General features: G+C 43.5%; 1 protein-coding gene across 1 annotated transcript in view; it reads left to right on the forward strand.

Moving 5' to 3' along the window:
* LOC149440442 (AP-3 complex subunit mu-2) overlaps window positions 1-20,037 on the forward strand; it is a 40,165-nt gene that overhangs the window by 17,698 nt on the left and 2,430 nt on the right. Inside the window, exons 2-8 of the mRNA XM_089658614.1 lie at window positions 3,526-3,851; window positions 5,516-5,687; window positions 7,326-7,463; window positions 12,690-12,775; window positions 14,972-15,105; window positions 18,175-18,382; window positions 18,471-18,615. Coding sequence (XP_089514740.1) covers window positions 3,579-3,851; window positions 5,516-5,687; window positions 7,326-7,463; window positions 12,690-12,775; window positions 14,972-15,105; window positions 18,175-18,382; window positions 18,471-18,615 — 1,156 coding nt within the window. The 5' untranslated portion in view covers window positions 3,526-3,578. The remainder of the gene's footprint in view (window positions 1-3,525; window positions 3,852-5,515; window positions 5,688-7,325; window positions 7,464-12,689; window positions 12,776-14,971; window positions 15,106-18,174; window positions 18,383-18,470; window positions 18,616-20,037) is intronic.

Genomic DNA, 20,037 nt, shown 5'->3' on the forward strand with positions numbered 1-20,037 from the left:
AATCAGAAATGCACAACAGTGAAGGTTGTTTTGTGTCTTTTCTGTTTTATATTTGTTATCACTGCCATTCAGAGATGCACATTATTGAAGTGTGTGTCTTATCTGCTGATATTTGTTATATTACTTTATCTTGCTACACAACAATCAAGGTTGCTTGCGTCCTTTCTGTTTTATATTGGTTATATTGATTTATCTTGCACATCAGAAATACATACCATTGAAATTTATGTATTTTCTGTTTATATTGGTTATATTACCTTATCTTGCTGCATATTGTGGAATAGTTACAATAAGTTTTTACCCAGCTCATTTCTGCCTAATTTTAATCCATTTAACTGCAGGCGTATAGGGAACTTGGGTATATAGAGCACTTGTACAGCTGACATACCAGCATTGAGATGTGAGGAAGCCATAGCTGGGTGTTCCTTGGGTACATACCTGTTCAGCCTTTGCGAGCCCAGGGAATAAGCTTCCCTTTAATATATTACTCTTTAGTGGGCTGCCTTTTAGTAATCACTATGAGGGAAAAAAAAGGGATCCACAAGGGTTGTCCATCAGGAAGCCTTTTCTAAATAATTCTCCAGAACAGATTAGTATTTAAGCCAGATCCTTTGTTGGCCATAGTAGTATCCTTGTTTCACAGAACAAGTCTCTGATTAGTCCTTTTTAGTGGTCCTGAGAAGCAGTTATAGGCATGATAGGCCAAAATTGCTAGATGGTTGAGACAATCGACCTTGCTAACCTACAAAATTCAGAGTTTCTGTTTCCATCTTTAAGAGCCCACTCCACCTAGATCCTGCATCCAAGGTAGAGAAAGCAGGGACATAGGTGAAGCTGACCTGCAGATCAGTCACATGATCCAGCTAAGATACCTTCATCAGGCATTATGGAGTGGAAATAAATTCTTACAGGCAGTAGTCCCACCCCAAGGTAGGCCTTCGGTTACTTGATTATCCTCTTAGGTGTGCCATCCGGGAAGGTGAGAAGAGAAAACCAACAGTTAGACTTGCCAGTAACTGTGCTTCTAGGAACCTTCCAGGAGAGCAGGTCTACTTCCTGCCCAGAAGAAGGGGGGAAAAGATATTAGAGCAGTAGTTGGTAAGTACCTATAAAGAATTATGCCCCTTGTGGACCGGTTTTAGGAGTTACTTTATCACAAACTGAGGGACAAGGGGAAGGGTGGGGGCTTTAAAAAGCTGTCAGTTGATTGTGTTTCCCAGTTGTGCCATCCTGGAAGGTTCCTAGAAATACCATTACTGGTCTTGGTTTTTTTTCATCCTTTGTGCTTTGCAATGTAGCGTCAAAAGGGGAATAAAGCTCTCCTAAAGTAAAGTGCATACATTCGTTTTGACCTTTACCATTCTGCTATATAAAAGTCGTGCTAATGTGATAGCATTTTAGCCTAGGTCAGTGGTCGGCAAGCCGCGGCTCGCGAGCCACATGCGGCTCTTTCCACACTTTAATGCAGCTCTTCTGTGTGCCGGGCGCCCGCTCCCCTCTCTCCTCTCGGGCGGCCGCCCCAAAAGTCAGGACTCTGCAGCTAGCCCAGCAATGGGCAAACTACGGCCCGGTGGACCTTTTAATCCGGCCCGTGGAGCGTGGCAAACATTGGCTGTCAGGATGTTGGCGGGGCAGCGTGACTAACTCCTCTCCTCTCACAGTCCGCCCTGAAGACCGGAACGGCGAGAGGAACGCGCGGAGCAAAGGTAAGTGAATTGACACAGGGGGGACTTGGGGACTTAATATGGGGGATGAATTACTATATGGGGGATGAATTACTATAGGGGGGATGAATTACTATAGGGGGGATGAATTACTATATGGGGGATGAATTACTATATGGGGGATGAATTACTATATGGGGGATGAATTACTATATGGGGAATGAATTACTATATGGGGGATGAATTACTATATGGGGGATGAATTACTATATGGTGGATGTATTTTCAGTTTTAAAAATGTGGCTCTCAAAATAAATTTCAATCGTGGTTTTGGCGAGATTTGGCTCAGTTGAGAAAAAAGGTTGCCCACCACTGACCTAGGTTGACACTACAGCGGTGTGGTAAATCCCATGTAATTCGCACAGGAACCGCACTGCATTCCTCTACAAGTCACAAGCAATTTGTTTGCGGTGCGATTGGAGCCATACATTTTGTATGGCTCTATTCACACCGCACCCACACCAAAAACTTGCAGGACCCTTTTTTGGTCCACACTAGAATCAGATTGCATGGGTATTCACAGCCATGTGATCCGATTCTGCACATTGTACCGCGTTTTGCGGACTGATGTAGGTGTGTTGTTAACTTAACATACACACCCACATTGGTTCGTGTGAACGGGGTGCGATTGTAATGTGGTGCAGAATTTGCACTGAAAACGCTGCAAATTCCTCACCGCATCAGTGTGAACCAGGGCTTAATCAGCAGACTTTGTTGAGTATATTTTAGGTTAAATATATGGGGTGCACAAATTCCATGAAAAAACTACAGGAACAGGCATTTTTAACATTTTGTTACAATTCCTAATAAAATTAAGTAAACAGAATTTATATGTGTTCAAATTTGCTACCAAACTAAGGTCTATCTGTTGCAAAAAAAAATGTATAATATATTAGACTATAGGCTACAAATCCCCTCAAAAAATACAAGGTGCAGAACTGAGACATTGTCAAAACGACAAAAAATACTCTGGTACTGAAGTGGTTAAGAGGATTGTCTTGCCCATTTATGACCTTACTTCAAAGATATGCTGCGTTAAATTAGAAAGTTTGGCATTCAAGTGATACTCCTTTATTGGCTAACTGAGAAAACTGAAAAGTTATGTAAGTTTTGTCAGGCATGCCTGATGAAGAAATCAAAAGTTGTGAAACTTTGCATTTTCTGTCTGCTGTGTTGTCCAATAATCCCTTTAACTCTACACATTCTGCTTTCATCAGTGAAAAACACACTACCATACACTGTTGTGACTCAGTAAAGATGTACAATGACAAAAATGGTTACGTTACGTTCCCCTGCATAGTAGGAACCTTTGGAAAGTTCTTCTGTGGGTGAACTTTTAGGAATGTGTACGCGGAAACCTCTCCAGGATGTTTATATAAGAATTATTGTAGAAAGCTTTGGAAGCAAATTCTGTTTACATTTTATTCTATTCTGCCTAATTAAAGTGAACATGTAAATGGTATCAAATGTTTTAGAGTACCAATAAAATAGGCGCAAGAGAGCTTTTTTTCACCATAGTAATTATATGACCAAAGGAGGACCAGCAATGGGCTCTAGAGGTCCACCCAGGTTTGGGGTATAGGTGCAATTTCTGTACATCATTCCCTACGAGTGGAATTGTTTGAAGCCTTCCCAATATCAGGAGCTACAGTACATGGGCTCCCAGTGCAGCCATATGCCATCACAGTGATATTACCATGCCCCACCATTGATGATTTCATTGGTGCTCTTGGGTCCATGAGAAAGAGGGCTTGGTTTGTATTTGACAATGTTTAAAGGCTATGTTTTTTGTTTTTTCTAGGGCCAGCACCAAGAAGACCATCCTTTCCTTTCTTCCCCATTAAACCACCAGCCATGATCCACAGCCTGTTTCTCATCAACCCTTCTGGGGATATCTTCCTGGAGAAACACTGGAAAAGTGTGGTGTCGCGATCAGTTTGTGACTACTTTTTTGAGGCCCAAGAAAGGGCATCCGATCCAGAGAATGTGCCACCCATCATCCAGACTCCCCATCATTACCTGCTCAGTGTTTACAGGCATTCCATATTTTTTGTGGCTGTCATACAGACTGAGGTGCCCCCACTATTTGCTATAGAGTTTCTTCACCGAGTCGTGGACACATTCCAGGTGAGATCTTACAATAGCTGTTGCCTGTTATGCCTGGAAGTGTTATATTATATACGGCAACATGTCAGATATCATTGTCCAGTACACAAAATGCATGCATTAAAGTGTTATTAAACCCACAACAGTAAAATCAGTCTGTATATGTTATACCCCTGTGGAACCTAAGGGGTTAATCCTCTGCATTGTGTAAAAATGCAGTTTGATCCTGACTTTTCTGATCCTCCCCTTCTTCCAGTGCTCATCTCTTATCTCCTGATAAGGCATATCGTGTGGAATCACTCTGCACATGCTCAGTTTGGTGTGTATTACTAGAGAGGGTTTTTTTTGTTTTTTTGTCTTGGGAGAGTGCATGTGATCAGCACAGGGCCAATCAGCACTGTCCAGACAGAAGTCAGGGTCCTAGATCCATCCTCCTAGAGCAGAATGAAAACTCCTCCTACAAGCTTTAACATGCTGGGCTGGACACTGATAGAAGTTACAAGACTGCTCTAACTGCTGATGAGAAAAGGTATTTAGCAATTAATATTTACTAAAATAATTGCACTTCTATGTTCTGTATATTGTGGGAGACCAGATATAGTGAATGCAGGGTCCTGAGTTTAGTAACACTTGAAGCATGAAAGGGCAACATAAGTTGCTACGGGCAAAGAGAACTGTTCTATCAGATGCTCAAAGTTAAAAACAAAACAAATTTGTTCTTCAGTGACAAGCAGAAACTGTTGATTGCTCATTTTTAGGACTTTCAGACCTGATTACTAATCTATGTACTTATGTGAATGTTAGTGTATTGTTACTTAAAGGATGAGTTTCCTTTAAAAAAAAAATTATAAATGCACATTTTTTTGCAGGTAAAAAAAGTGCATTTACTATTAAACTTTTTTTAGGAGCCTGGAAAGCATTGTACCAGCAATCAGCAGACATCTGCAGACTGCCATTGTACATCGTATGGGCAGGCAGTTTCACACTGATGGGAAGAACTTCAAACCGACAGTCGCAAAAAAGGCTGTCGGAACTTGTAGTCTTCCATTTACGGAACTCTGTAAATGAACGACGTGGGTGGGTGGAGCAATGCACGGCCGCGTTTTTAAAAAATTGTAAAGGCTAGCAAGGGAGAAGATACCCCGCTAGCTGTCACACTTGAGGGTGGGGTGGGGTTACAGTAACATGTGTTGCACACTGAATATGTTACAAAAGGTGAATGTATCCTTTAAGGCTTGTTCAGACATGTACCCAAGGGGAGGTAAAAGCAGGTGCATTTGACGTATTTTATGAAAGTTACACACCTCCCTTGTCAAGACTTTCGAAGGGTTTGAAATTGCTGTTGGTCTTGACTATGGTGTTGTTGATGTGTTGTTAGTAGCCCAAGCAGGCTCAGAGCTGTCACTCAAAATGAGACTCTGTAGTACTTTGCTCCTCTCCTTTGCTTCCTCTATGTTGCTTATTACATTTACTATCTACTATTCTTCTAGTGAAGATTAGAGAATGTCACCTACTGATTGGTTGTTACAGGCAGCAAAATTAATTCCCTTTGCTTAGGTTTTAATAAATGAGTTGTGCATTTGAATAAACATACCCATAAGAAAGCAATGGCTTGAAGAATTTGAATTGTTTAACTGTATCTTTGCACTCATTCCTTTTTTTTTTTTTTTTTTTTTTTTTTTAAGGATTATTTTGGTTCATGCTCAGAAATTGTCATCAAAGAGAATGTTGTTGTTGTTTATGAAGTTCTTGAGGAGATGCTGGATAATGGATTCCCTCTTGCCACTGAATCAAATATATTGAAGGAGCTCATTAAACCTCCCACTATACTCCGCAGTGTGGTGAACACAATTACAGGTACCAGGTTCTGTCTTGTAAAGTTATGCTCTGAACAGGGGTGGACTGACCATTTGGAAACTCGGGCACTGCCGAGGGCCCGGGGTCAGTAGGGGGCCCCATGAGATGCCCCTGGTACCTTTTTCATAGGCTTTTTTGAGTTTGGGCAAGGACAAAGGGGCCCCATGATCCCCTATTGCCCAGGGGCCCCATGAGTTGTCAGTCTGCCACGGGCTCTGAATGACTGCTATATTCTTGGGGGTTTTCCCCATCAGGTTTACTGCTGTCTGTGACCTCATCGAAAAATATCTCCAGCTGCTACTGGCCTGAGGTTTCTCTATGTCCCTAGGGAAAATCCACTAAAGCAGAGGTCTCCAATCTGCGGCTCAGGGGCTGGATGTGGCCCTTTGCTTGAGTTTATCTGGCCCTTGGGACACTATGCCACCAACTGTCACCAATGATGGCACACCATTGCCCCAACTGACACCATCAATGGGGCATTATATCAACAATGGGGCACTCTTCCTCCCTTTACAATCAATAAAAGGGGACTGATGCCAGGGAATTATCTACTCCCACTGGCTACAGTCTGAACCCTAAAGTCTGAGGGACAGTAAACTGGTCCTTTCCATAGAAAGTTTGGAGACCCCTGCACTAAAGGGTTGCAGCATACATCATTCTTCACATAAATATGTGTAATATTTTACTTAGACCACACACCCCACTTAATGAAGACTTCATGCAGGAGTCCGTCAAATTACTATAATCCCAGCAGGGTCTCAAAAAGAATCCTAATCCACATGGGTGGAATGGAGCAAGTTTTAACGACTCAAAGACCTGTTTATGCAACATGAAGAAAAGACAACTGCCTATACTGCCCGGAGAAATCTTTTAGTTAATGTTTTTTATCTTACAGTATATGCACTTGACAATGATCTAATGTAATCTTGTTGGCTGCTTGGGCAGCACACAGCAACCGTAAAGTGTGATTTCATGTCACGGTAAGGGGTCAGGCTCAGAGACCAGTAGCTATAGCAGTAGAGAGGCTCCCACCGACTAGCATGATAAGTACACAAGCAGGTCACCCTGTCAGATGATACAGTCTCACCCAAGGCATGGGGTCTAAGCATTAACCGGTATTCACCAGAGCTCCTGATGGGGGAGAAGGGTTTTGCTGCGTTTTAGTACCAGGTTGCAGTCCTCAGGATCGTCCCTCCAGGAGATGAGCAAGCCAGATTCCAGTAGCAGATATAACCGGTAGGGATCAAGCAGAAGCATAGTCAGGAAACAAGCTGAAGGTCGGCTACAAGTGGTTTTAGGTTGGGATCGAGCAGAAGCGTAGTCAAGGAACAAGCCAGGATCCGATAATGAATGGTTCCAGGTTGGGATCAAGTGGTAAAGTAGTTGAGGAAGAAGCCAAAGATCGGTAACATATGGTAGTGAAGGTAATAACAGCTGCCGGTGCGCAAGGGGGTAAGATAGCGGTTGGAGATGGCACAATAATATTGCAAACAGGAAACACAAAGTCAGGGCTCAAATAGAAAGGTCTTGGGAGGAGCAAGAAGTTCAAGGTTCACAAGAATGGAATTATATTATTATTTTGTGTTTTTTGTTTTTTTTTTAGGCAATCTTTGCATTAATTTTTGTGTTTGGTTGCAGGTAGCTCAAATGTGGGTGACCAGCTCCCAACCGGCCAGCTCTCAGTGGTTCCATGGAGGAGAACAGGAGTCAAATATACCAATAATGAAGCTTATTTTGATGTCATAGAAGAGATCGATGCCATCATTGACAAATCAGGTCACTGGTTAAAATATACAGTAACTTATCAATTCTCTAATAAGGTTACAGGGGCCATACACATTCTAAATACAGCAAGTGAAGTAAACATTTCAAGCATGGCCTAGAAATCGCCACATTTGAGTTGGTGTAAAGATCACTGTTGCTGCCGGAATTGCTACATTACTTGACATTAGCTGTTCTTGGTGAAAACATGCCCTTCTGTTTGCTTTCTCAAACTATAACGGCAAGTACACAACATTGAAGCTGTCCCTTAAATTCTGTACTACCATCTGGACGCATTCCACCAACTGAAAATGTAGCAGATATGCATACCTGTGGCAGCCACTGTCACTTCTACAGCTTAGATCATTGACTCAGGAAGCTCTCACAATAAACCAGCCTCACCCTCATCCATATAAAATAATACAATGTTTGCACAGTTGGCATCACAAATTGTCACATTTAAAATTGACTTTAACATCTCCCTCCTCTGCCTCCAGAGGCATCTGAAAAACCTGGACTTGAAAGTAGGGGGAGACAATTCAGACCTCTTCCCATCCCCACCAGGTCTGCTTGCAGCCGCAAGTGGGAGGCAGTTATGCAAATACTGACTTTAGGGGCTGCAATGGCACCCTGGGATGTGAGAAGTTGAGAACAAAGCAATGTGATCTTACTGTGCCTCTTATACACCTGCAGCCTTCACTTAGGTTTACTATTCTTTAAAATGGTTTCTAAATAACGAAAAAAAAAAATCAAAGTCAAATAAAGTAAATGATTATAAAGTGTAGTTTAATAATGCTGTGTTTTAACACAGGAAGGGTGATTAACTAAAGGAGTACAATTTTCACTTTGAATGCCCAATCATGTGCAAAGGACTTTAAAAAAAAAATAATAAAAACAGATAGGGAATTTCCTGTGCATGTGGTTGGATGATTGAAGTGAATACACCTTCATTTAGCTATGTGAAAAATCTGTTGCTCAAGGGTAATATGCACATGGATGCATATAAGGAGCATTTGATGTGCTTTTAAATGCCTGTCAAGCAACCCAAAGTGTAGTTGTTTGGCAGGAATAACTCTTTAACAGTCAGAGACATCTTGATTCATTTTGTAGTGTTAAATGTAAAGCTGACTTAAGGAAATAAATAGGCTGCCATTGCTTAACTTTCATCAGAATATGGTACTTGCCTAGACGTCATGCTTATCCAATGGCTTCAGTGCTTTCTGAGTTATTGGTCCAGAAAAATTAATCCAGAGACAGCCAGGCAACCAGCTTTTTCAGGAGAGGTCAGCAGCAGCTTCCATATTTCTTTAAGTACAGGCAGAGAATTGAAATGGCATATACATAAAAATAAAATTTGTCGCTGGTAGAGTGACTGTCACATGTGAGCCAGTAAATGATCTCAGGCTAGTCTTACACATTATGAAGAAATCCATCAGATTCCCCCCTACATGCTAAACAGCAGGGATGAAGATATTTCACCTGCCAGCTATTGTGTTTTTACCGCCTCTACTGTTAGAATTAGAGATGAGCGAATCGAACATGGCGAAGTGGAATTCGTTTCGAAGATCAGGAAAAATTCGATTCACGCCGAATCCGAAAATTAGCAAACTTCGGATGCACGAATCGAATTTTCCCAAAAATGGCGGCGACATGTGTGGCAACGGAGCGGGGATCTCTGGGAAGGCGCGCAGACAAGGCGCGCTGACCCATAATGCATTCATTCATGACATGTGATCGCATTAGCCAATCAGCAGCCAGCCAGCCAGCACTGTGTAATGGTGGAGCTATAAATTGCGGCCATCTTACAATTCTCCATTAGCCTCCGGTCATTCAAGAGAGACAGACCTGTCTGTATTAGGGACAGAGTTAGGGCCAGAGAGACTTTAGGGCCACAGAATCGTTACTTAGGGACACAGAATCGTTACTCAGGGACACAGAATCGTTACTCAGGGACACAGATTCGTTACTCAGGGACAGACACAGAATTGTTACTCAGGGACGCAGAATCGTTACTGAGGGACACAGAATCGTTACTCAGGGACACAGAATCGTTACTCAGGGACACAGAATTGTTACTCAGGGACACAGACTTGTTACTCAGGGACACAGAATCGTTACTGAGGGACACAGAATCGTTACTGAGGGACACAGAATCGTTACTCAGGGACACAGAATCGTTACTGAGGGACACAGAATCGTTACTGAGGGACACAGAATCGTTACTGAGGGACACAGAATCGTTACTGAGGGACACAGAATCGTTACTGAGGGACAGACACAGAATCGTTACTGAGGGACAGACACAGAATCGTTACTGAGGGACAGACACAGAATCGTTACTCAGGGACAGACACAGAATCGTTACTCAGGGACAGACACAGAATCGTTACTCAGGGACAGACACAGAATCGTTACTCAGGGACAGACACAGAATCGTTACTCAGGGACAGACACAGAATCGTTACTCAGGGACAGACACAGAATCGTTACTCAGGGACAGACACAGAATCGTTACTCGGGGACACAGAATCGTTACTCGGGGACACAGAATCGTTACTCAGGGACACAGAATCGTTGAATTAAAGAGTATGTCAGACAACACGCAGAGGAGTGGCAGAGGAGGCAATGTTTCAGGAGCGAGCAGACGTGGCAGCAGAGGAAGGGGTCGAGGCAGCACTAGTCGCAGCCAGAGGCCAGTGCTCCCGGTGTCATCCAGCGGTCGTGTCTCCACCGACAACCCTGCCGTCATCGATTGGTTGGCTCGGTCGTCTTCCTCTTCCCAGGTCACCTCTGACACCTACAGCCAACGGTCGGTGGGTACGTCAGACACAACCGTTAGTTGGCATGGCCCGGGAGCAAGCCCACTGAAATCACGTGTCCTCTACCTGCCCCTGTCCTTTGGTGTTCCCTCACCAAGCGAAGTATCGCATGCTGTGGGCTCAGCCCCACTGTACAGTGAGGAAGAGCTAACAGAGGGGGTCAGGAACGGGGGGAGACATCCGCCTCTTCAGCAGCCAGGCGAAGAAGTACTGGCGAGGAGAGTGGCTCGGTAGCCGGTCTAGAGACAGGTCTGTCTCCTGACCCACACGCAGCCGAGGGGGCTAGTAGAGAGGCGGAGACCCTAATTGATGATGATGAGGCTGATCGCACTTGGCAGCCTCGTCGTCATCTGCCAGGCCCGTAATCTGCCATGGGCCCCCGTACCGACTCCTCATGCTGCTGCCAGGCCCGTAATCTGTCATGGGCCCCTGTACCGCCTCCTCATGCTGCTGCCAGGTCCAGAGTGTGTCATGGGTCCCTGTACGGCCTCCCATTGCTGCTGTCTCCATCGCCACACTCTGCCATGTGCCACTTTCAGGTCTCCTCACACTGCTGGTGGGTTCCATTTTGTCATAGGGTGCTGGCAGATTACGGGCCTCCCATTGCTGCTGCCAGGCCCGTAATCTGCCATGGGCCCCCGTACCGACTCCTCATGCTGCTGCCAGGCCCGTAATCTGTCATGGGCCCCTGTACCGCCTCCTCATGCTGCTGCCAGGTCCAGAGTGTGTCATGGGTCCCTGTACGGCCTCCCATTGCTGCTGTCTCCATCGCCACACTCTGCCATGTGCCACTTTCAGGTCTCCTCACACTGCTGGTGGGTTCCATTTTGTCATAGGGTGCTGTATGGCCTCCCATTGCTGCTGTCAGGCCCGTAATCTGCCATGGGCCCCCGTACCGACTCCTCATGCTGCTGCCAGGCCCGTAATCTGTCATGGGCCCCTGTACAGCCTCCTCATGCTGCTGCCAGGTCCAGAGTGTGTCATGGGTCCCTGTACGGCCTCCCTTTGCTGCTGTCTCTATCGCCACACTCTGCCATGTGCCACTTTCAGGTCTCCTCACACTGCTGGTGGGTTCCATTTTGTCATAGGGTGCTGGCAGATTATGGGCCTCCCATTGCTGCTGCCAGGCCCGTAATCTGCCATGGGCCCCCGTACCGACTCCTCATGCTGCTGCCAGGCCCGTAATCTGTCATGGGCCCCTGTACCGCCTCCTCATGCTGCTGCCAGGTCCAGAGTGTGTCATGGGTCCCTGTACGGCCTCCCATTGCTGCTGTCTCCATCGCCACACTCTGCCATGTGCCACTTTCAGGTCTCCTCACACTGCTGGTGGGTTCCATTTTGTCATAGGGTGCTGTATGGCCTCCCATTGCTGCTGCCAGGCCCGTAATCTGCCATGGGCCCCCGTACCGACTCCTCATGCTGCTGCCAGGCCCGTAATCTGTCATGGGCCCCTGTACCGCCTCCTCATGCTGCTGCCAGGTCCAGAGTGTGTCATGGGTCCCTGTACGGCCTCCCATTGCTGCTGTCTCCATCGCCACACTCTGCCATGTGCCACTTTCAGGTCTCCTCACACTGCTGGTGGGTTCCATTTTTTCATAGGGTGCTGTATGGCCTCCCATTGCTGCTGCCTCCACCGCCACACTGTGGCTCCACACTCTGGTTTTGGCCCCGTGACTGCCCAAATGAGTGAAGTGTGCGGTGATTTTAAGATCGACGGCACTCATCTGCATGTCATACTGACTGACTGTATTATTTCTCTTCCCCAGCAGACTCCAAGGGCATTTAAATTAAAGGTACAGTGTTCTGCACTAATATAAAGGCTCTCTGAAGCCTAGAAACACCCTTTTTATAAGTTAAATTCGCAGCGAATATATTCGACTCGAATCGAATTTATTCCGCGAATTCGCCGAATCAGCCGAATCGAATTTTTGAATAATTCGCTCATCTCTAGTTAGAATACCTGAGTAACTGCATCTGATTGGTTACAGTTTCTGTTTGGCTAAGAATTTTCACGTGGCTCCAATGTTCAGATCAAAGTTCACTGAGCTAGGAGGTGACAACAAGGCCTCCCATGCCTAAAATTTCAGTTGGTTCAACAGGTTTTGGACAAAAGTTTAACTGTGTATGGCCAGCATTAGAATAAATGGTTCGCAACAAATTGGGGATTCTGGGAGTTGTCCCAGGTGCCAGTATAAAAGATGGTGGAGCTTTGGCACAGAGTGCATTTCTGGTCAAGTTTGATTTTCATCTATTTGGGGTATGGGTAGATTAGCAGTTGGTGAAATTTTTTAGTGAAATTTTGGCAAGAGATGTTGAATTTAGCTAACACCGGATTATGGTAAATTGGGGGCAGTACTTGTCTACAGTTCTACTATTTAGTGTCCAAATATGAGCCATGCTAATTATGCCTTCTGTATTACAGGCTGCACAGTAACTGCTGAGATCCAGGGTGTGATAGATGCCTGTGTAAAACTGAGTGGGATGCCTGATTTAACCCTCTCCTTCATGGTAGGTCAGAAGTATGAAATAGCTGTCTGATAGAACATGCCATTAGCCAACTTACCATCTCACTACTAGTTCCTAGGTAGTCTTCCCCTTCACAGTGAAGAAGAAGTAGGAGAGTAAGGCAGTAAATAAATACAAGTGTTAAATACAAAAGAGCAGCAATACACTCAAACACTTGGGAAGTAAGACATGAATGTGCAGTCAGCTCAGACCAGTTTTTATATATTCCTTTTCCATGCCGTGGCCAGCAACTGGGAATGCTGTTGCGGTAACACAGGCCAATCTTTACAGATCCATGCATCAAGGGGTAAGTAAAAAGTCCAGAATCCGCAATCCTGACTCCACCCACTCTCAAATGTGAGGCGGTACATCATTGAATCATGGTGCGTGTTTCGGGAAACACTCTTTTTTTTTTTTTTTTTTTTTTTTTTCTCCTGACCTCAACTGGATGCCACCCAGATGGAAAAGGGCATTTAGTAAATGTACCAAATCAGAAACCATAAAGCCCTAAAACAGAATAATTAGATTATCCAATGAGCAGACATGGGTAGTCCCCAGAGCTCAGACAGATGAAAGGATATAAGCTTTCACTGCATGTCTCTTTTAAATCTGATTCATGATGCATCAGGAAAAGAAACAGAAAATTGCATAATAAAATACTGAGAGTAGTCCCACCCAAAGTACATGTGAGGAGCTCTGTGAAGTTGTACGGTCCAGGGTTCTGGAAGCTGACCAACACACAGCATATGTGAGGAGCTCTGTTAAAATGGAACTAAATCCATCAATTTAACAGTTTTTAAAAAGAAACGCATTCCAGGCATGCCGGGAATGCTAACGGTCACATTTGCTTGTGTTCTCAAACAAACTGTCATGCCTGAAGTCATAACTAATCACATGTGCAGCACTACTGCAGTTGCAGCTCAGAGGCTAAGATGGCAGCTTCATTGGCTGAAAAAGATAGGAGGGTTTAGTTCTGCTTTAAAGTCATTGTAAACACTTACATATACCCAATGAAGTAACTGGCCTCCGATGATACACAGAGGCGAAACAAATCCTCCATAATAAATTGTACCTGTTTATCTCCAGCTGTCCATCCCCTACATTGATTCAAAATGCACAATTTACAGAGAATCTCTCAGCTCTGAAAAGCAGGGGGCAGGGAGCTGCAGTTAGACTCAGTGTGGAGAGCTCTGAAAGCTGATTGGAGGAAAGAGACACACCCCCCTCACACAGGAACAGAGCTGAGGCTGTCAATCGCAGGCTTTGCCCTCCTCTGTCACCTTTTTTCTCTTGGTGGCAGGAAAACTCATCAGAAGTGACTCATGCTGATAGCAGAGGAACAAGGCAGAAGACAGAAATGACACTTAGAGCTCTGGATTGAGAGAAGTACACACTATAGAGGGATATGCTTTGTTCATATTTCATGTCTGAGATTTACAACCAATTTAAGTTGAAGAATTAAGGGAGCCGACCAACCCACAGCACATGTGAGGAGCTCTGTAAAGTTGCCCAGTACATAATTTAGGAAACAAACTTACCCACAGGACATGTGAGGAGCTCTGTGAAGTTGCACAGTCCACAGTTTAGGAAGCAGATCCACCCATGTTACATGCGTGGAGCTCTGTGAAGTTAGACTTTCTAGGATTTAAGAAGCCGATCCACCCATGGCACATGCAAGAAGCTCTGTGAAGTTGCCTAGTCCAGGATTTAGGAAGCAGACCTACCCACAGCACATGGGAAGAGCTCTTTGAAATTGCCCAGTCCATAATTTAGGAAATTTACTCACCTTTAGCACACATAAGGAGCTCTGTGAAGTTACACAGTCCATGATTCAGAAAGCAGACCCAGCCACAACGCATGTGAGAAGTTCTGTGAAATCTGGGTGTAGTGGATTGGATATAACCTAGGTTAGGGTACATTGAGGAGATATTCTCTCTTCAGCATGGGGAGTTTGCTGGGTAGCGTTCATAGTTCACCAACTGATATCACATGTCTGGAATTGCCCTTTAGTAATAATGCCATATTAATTTTTTCCTATTCATGCAAATGAGTTTAGATAAAACAGTGCAATTACAGATGAACAATATAACAAGTGAAAACAAGTGCCTTACAATATTACAGGAAAATACAATGCTGTTCTACATGACCTAATGAATTCTCCAAGTAAGAGATGTCTGTTTTATCTTTCTCATTTCCCAGAATCCTCGCCTTCTGGATGATGTCAGTTTCCACCCCTGTGTACGTTTTAAGAGATGGGAATCTGAGCGAATTCTGTCTTTCATACCCCCAGATGGCAACTTCCGCCTCCTGTCCTATCACGTCAGTGCTCAGAAGTAAGAAAGGGAATATTGGAATCCGACTGGGGTGATTTGAACCATTATACCAAAGACTGCAGCACATTTCTCAAAGTAGAACTATAGGCAAAACTTGTTTTTCCATTATGGTTAGAGTAAGGGAGGGTTATAACCCCTGTCAATATTTGTTCCTCAATCTGTGTCCCATTGCAGAGATTTCCCTTCACTTCCTGTCCCATAGCCAAAACAGGAAGTGAGAGGAAATTCCTGCAAATTAAGGGAACTCCTTGGGGACCTCTAGGTCACCAGAACTAGTGTCCCCAATGGAAGATTTCCCCTCTATTACTTTTCTGGGGACAACCCAATATTTGGGATTTTCTTTTATTTTCACTTTCAATCACAATGGTAAACAGGACAAATAGAGAGGGTGAATCTCAACAGGGGCACAGACAATAATAAAAACTGACAGGTGTTCTAATCCCTCCCCACTATGTCCATAACTAAAAAAAAGTTTTGCCTTTTAGTTAGTTATACTGTAAAATAAATAAGTTGGCATCATACAAAATTTGTAAGGAAATACAAGAAATAAGCTCACTTAGGAAGAGTTCACTTTTTTAATTCCTTATTTTTTTTTTTTTTATGTAATTCAGGCAAATTGAATGACACAAATAGCAATGTAAGTGTACATTCCAGAGTGTCCAAACATGCAAAGGAGTGTCTCTTTAATTCTGCAATTTTGAGGTTTTCAACCCTGTTTACTATTTTTTTTTTTTACATAGCAGAGGAAGGATAGGGAGGGAGGAGAAGGGTATATGGGGAGGAACACTGGGGGTCTTGTGGGAAGGAAAGGAGGAGAATGCAAGAAGAGGTGCTCTGCGCCTGTGGCCGCCATCCCACTCCATAACACCAAAGGAAAAAGGAGCCATGGACTGCAACCCTGGTGATCCTCCATAAAGATTGGATGTAGTCATTGACAATAATGGATCTGCATTCTTGGGAATAGGTATAGTCTATCCAATGGAATCATTTATTTTGCAATTTCTCCTCCCAGGTGCTTCAGAAAAGCTTTTAGATTCCATATGTAGGAGAACCATAATTTTGGAGTTGGAGGTGTAGCCTGCTTTCAGAGTAGGTGGGCGCAACTTTTGGCAGCATTAAAAAAAGGTGAATGAGAAGGGACTGTTGAGTTCATATTTTTTTAAAACTAATCGGAATATATAAATTTTATAATGTTTTTTTTGAGATATATATATATATATGAGAAAGATCAAATTATTAGCACAGGTGAGTTGGCAGGGGACTGTCAGGATTGGACACTGATATTAAGGATTTGGGCAATTGCTCAGCTGATTTGGGCCAAGTTTTCCTTGGGGAGTAGTTAGTGCTTGTTAGGATGTAATTAAACTTGAGTTCAGAGATTATTTTTAAAGTTCTTCCTTTCCCCTTCCCGGATGGTAAAGAAAAAAAAAAGTCCCAAACTTTGCTTACCCTCTCCATGCTTCAGTGCTGTCCCAGACTTATTGCTCGCTCCAGTGCAATTGGTCCTTTTTAGGGCAAACCAATACTCTTCCAGCCTGTCATTTATACACCCCTCTAGGAGATGCATCATCATGCAGCCTGGGCTCACAGTACTCCGGGACCAAAACCAAAATTTCATATATTATATTGCAACTTTACTAGTACTTTTTTTTTCTTTTTCTCTCTGGAGGGGACAATGCTCACTCACCCTTCTGATTCAGGACAGCAGAAACCATAGGACATCCATATTTTTTATTATATATGCAGGCTCTGTTCCTTGCTTAGTAATGGCACACATTGTTTGCCCTCAACAATATTGCTGTCCGCAGTGGCTAAAGATGTGAAACCCTCATAATGCTTCTGGTAGCTACAGACTTTATTGATTTAGGCTTTAGGGCACATGAGAGACCTTGGAAACAGTGTTTTTTCTTCTTTTTTTTCATTGCAAGAAAAAGGAACTTTTTAATGAAAAATCTAAAATATTAATGAAATGGTGGCAAGTGCCCTCTTCATTCGTATGAAGCTTGTATTGTAATATTTCTGCATTACTTTTATTTTGTATGACTGAAATTTACACTTGCATTCAAATCTGCTATTAGCGACATCTTGGGTTCTATGTGAATGGAATAATCACTATAATAACAGCTTGCAGCAGGGACCACCTTTTTATTTCCAGGTACGGGTTTTTTTATAATATGAGGATCTATTATTAATTACCTTGTTAAAGACTGAACTTACAGTGTGTCAATAAATGTATTTTATGATTTGTACTTAGTGTTCTGTGGTTTTAAATGGTCATCAGCTTTCCTAAGCGCTTACTGTGGACTATTGGATCACAACTTGCATTTAAATACTTACAGCAGACAGAGCTGATGTTATCAGGTCTTTTCGTCTGCTTTCCACCCATACCATAATTCTAATACAGTATATCATCTTGCTGTTAATGTTCTGTTCTGAGAACACCAGCTGCTAAGAACTATGAATATACAGGCTGGATATTCTCAATTTCCCTTACACAGTTTAGAATCATGTGTCAAAAATTGTGATTGGAGTGTAGCTGACTTCTACACTGCAGTGCGTTGCAGTAATGCAATCTCTACTTCAACGCACATTATGTGTTAGTGTGTCACGGTGTCATTCGTTTTGATTGTTGCCCCAACACACCCCCAGCACATGCACTGAAGCACTACAAGAAGTACATTAACACACCACTGTGTATTGTTTTGTGTTGTGTTTTGCTGAAAATGGTGTATACCCAAATTTTAGGACACTTTGGGGTGTTGCCAGCTCATTCACATGAATGGGCTGCCCTAACACAGTGCACGTTAACATGCTAAAAAACATAGGCTATTGTAATGCACCAGGATGCCAAGATGTCAGTGAACCCTGAGCCTTTTAGTGGCTGTGAATGCAGCAATATATTTGTCCAGCAGATTGTGCAGTAGGTCACTTCATTGGATGGTTACTTGTATTAAGGAGTACTCTGTGTAAAGTTGCTGAGAATGTTTGTCACTATTCCATATGAATACATTAGAGCTAGATGTGTTGCTACTGTATGCAAACTTGTAGCTGATTAGTTATGTCTTACAGCTTGGTGGCCATTCCAGTCTATGTAAAGCATGCAATCAGTTTTCGGGAAGGCAGCAGTTCTGGGCGATTCGAGGTGACGCTGGGACCTAAGCAGAGCATGGGTAAAACAGTAGAGGGGGTGACCCTTACTGGGCAGATGCCAAAGGGGGTCCTGAATATGACACTCACCCCATCTCAGGGGACGTATGTCTTCGATCCAGTAACCAAGGTGTGTTCCCAGTGCAATGTGAATACTACTGCCAAACGTAGCAGCATATTCTAAAACTCATTACACATCTTATCATCTGCTTCCACAGTTGTTGTCTTGGGAGGTGGGGAAAATTAATCCTCAAAAACTACCAAGTTTAAAAGGAACCATGGTTCTTCAAGCTGGATGCTCAAAGCCAGATGAAAATCCAACGCTGAACCTTAATTTCAAGATCCAGCAGCTGGCGATCTCAGGTATGCACTGTATTATCCTACATCTAGAGATGATTGGCTTTGTTAGTATTAACGATCACAGAGGTGAAACTCTTAGGTTGATGTATAAAAATTTGCGTAGCCAATTTCCCATGGAAACATTCATTCATTCTGTGGGAATGGGAAGATAAAACAACTGTAAGTAGGCTATATCCTGTGCTGCTCGAGAGTAAAAAATTGATTTAAAATGACAAATACTGCATTAGAGCACTAGATGGTGCGAAAGTGTCATATGCATTTCCTATAATACTTGGATCCATCCAGTAGCCAAATGTGGTTTTTTCCATTTCAAACCAATGATTTACGTTCTAACAGCAAAGGATATAGCCTATTTACCCTTACAGTATTTTTTCTCTATTTGTGCAGTAAAAATGTACATGTACTCTCACTGGGTGAATAAGTATGTGACTTCTTTAAAAATCAACCCCTTTGTGTAATTATGAAGGGCTTATTCTGACGTGGCCAGGGGGCATAAATGCGAGTGGTTGACTTGTGGTTTTATGCCCCATCTTGTTGCAGCTGAAGTTCTTTGGTCAGCACTGTATGCAGGGAGTGGATCTGGACTCTGCATCTGACTGATCTTTCTCCAGATGATGGCCCTATAATAAGTCTTCAGTCTCCATACAGCATCTTAATGCCTAAAATGCAGTAAAAATAAAAACACAAAAATGCGCACAAGGGACATAACTTACAGTCAGTAGAATAAGTCTCTTGTGCTGATGCCCTTTCTGTTAGGTAAAACCCTCCTCTGTCCATGACCCCACCCCCCACCCCTGCTGCCACATTCTTCCAGTGCAGGGAAGGTTAATAGAACTGCCACAGGTTCTCATCAAGAGCGCCCAACTATGTCTGCCCTTTTCACCCAGCTGCTCCATTCATGGAAGCTATACTACAGGATAAACAGGATCTATAAATGGAGGGGGGGGGGGCCTTGGAATCATCCTCCTGTCCTCCATTCATAAATCACATCCAATAAATATATGCCCTTCAAATATGAGGTGGCTAGAGTGGAGTTTCAATGAATGTCAATGGGCGGCGTGAGTTGCAAACAAATGGTCATATTGTGAAAACTATCAGGACTATGGCTTAGCCGTGGATAGCTGAACGTTTTTATATAAGATTTGTTTAGGTGGGCTTGAAAATGAGGGAGTGATGGCAGTTTAGAAATCATGTCCTGATTTTTCAGCTCACACTCTAGCTTTTGTCAGCTCCCACTCTAGTTTTGAACATTCCGCCATTCATTCCTATGGAACAAATTTCACCACAAAAACGCTGATTAATTTGTGAACCATTCGGTGAAATGTTCCACAAAGTAATAGCACATCAATCGGGAACAATCCGCACGTTTCGGTATATTACTGTCTATGTAGTGTAAAACCTGTGGGAGGAGTTAGGGTGGTAAAT

The sequence above is a fragment of the Staurois parvus genome, unplaced genomic scaffold, assembly GCF_062004578.1.
Source record: "Staurois parvus isolate SC_StPar_1 unplaced genomic scaffold, SC_StPar_1.0 ptg001085l, whole genome shotgun sequence".
Classification (NCBI taxonomy): Eukaryota; Metazoa; Chordata; class Amphibia; order Anura; family Ranidae; genus Staurois; species Staurois parvus.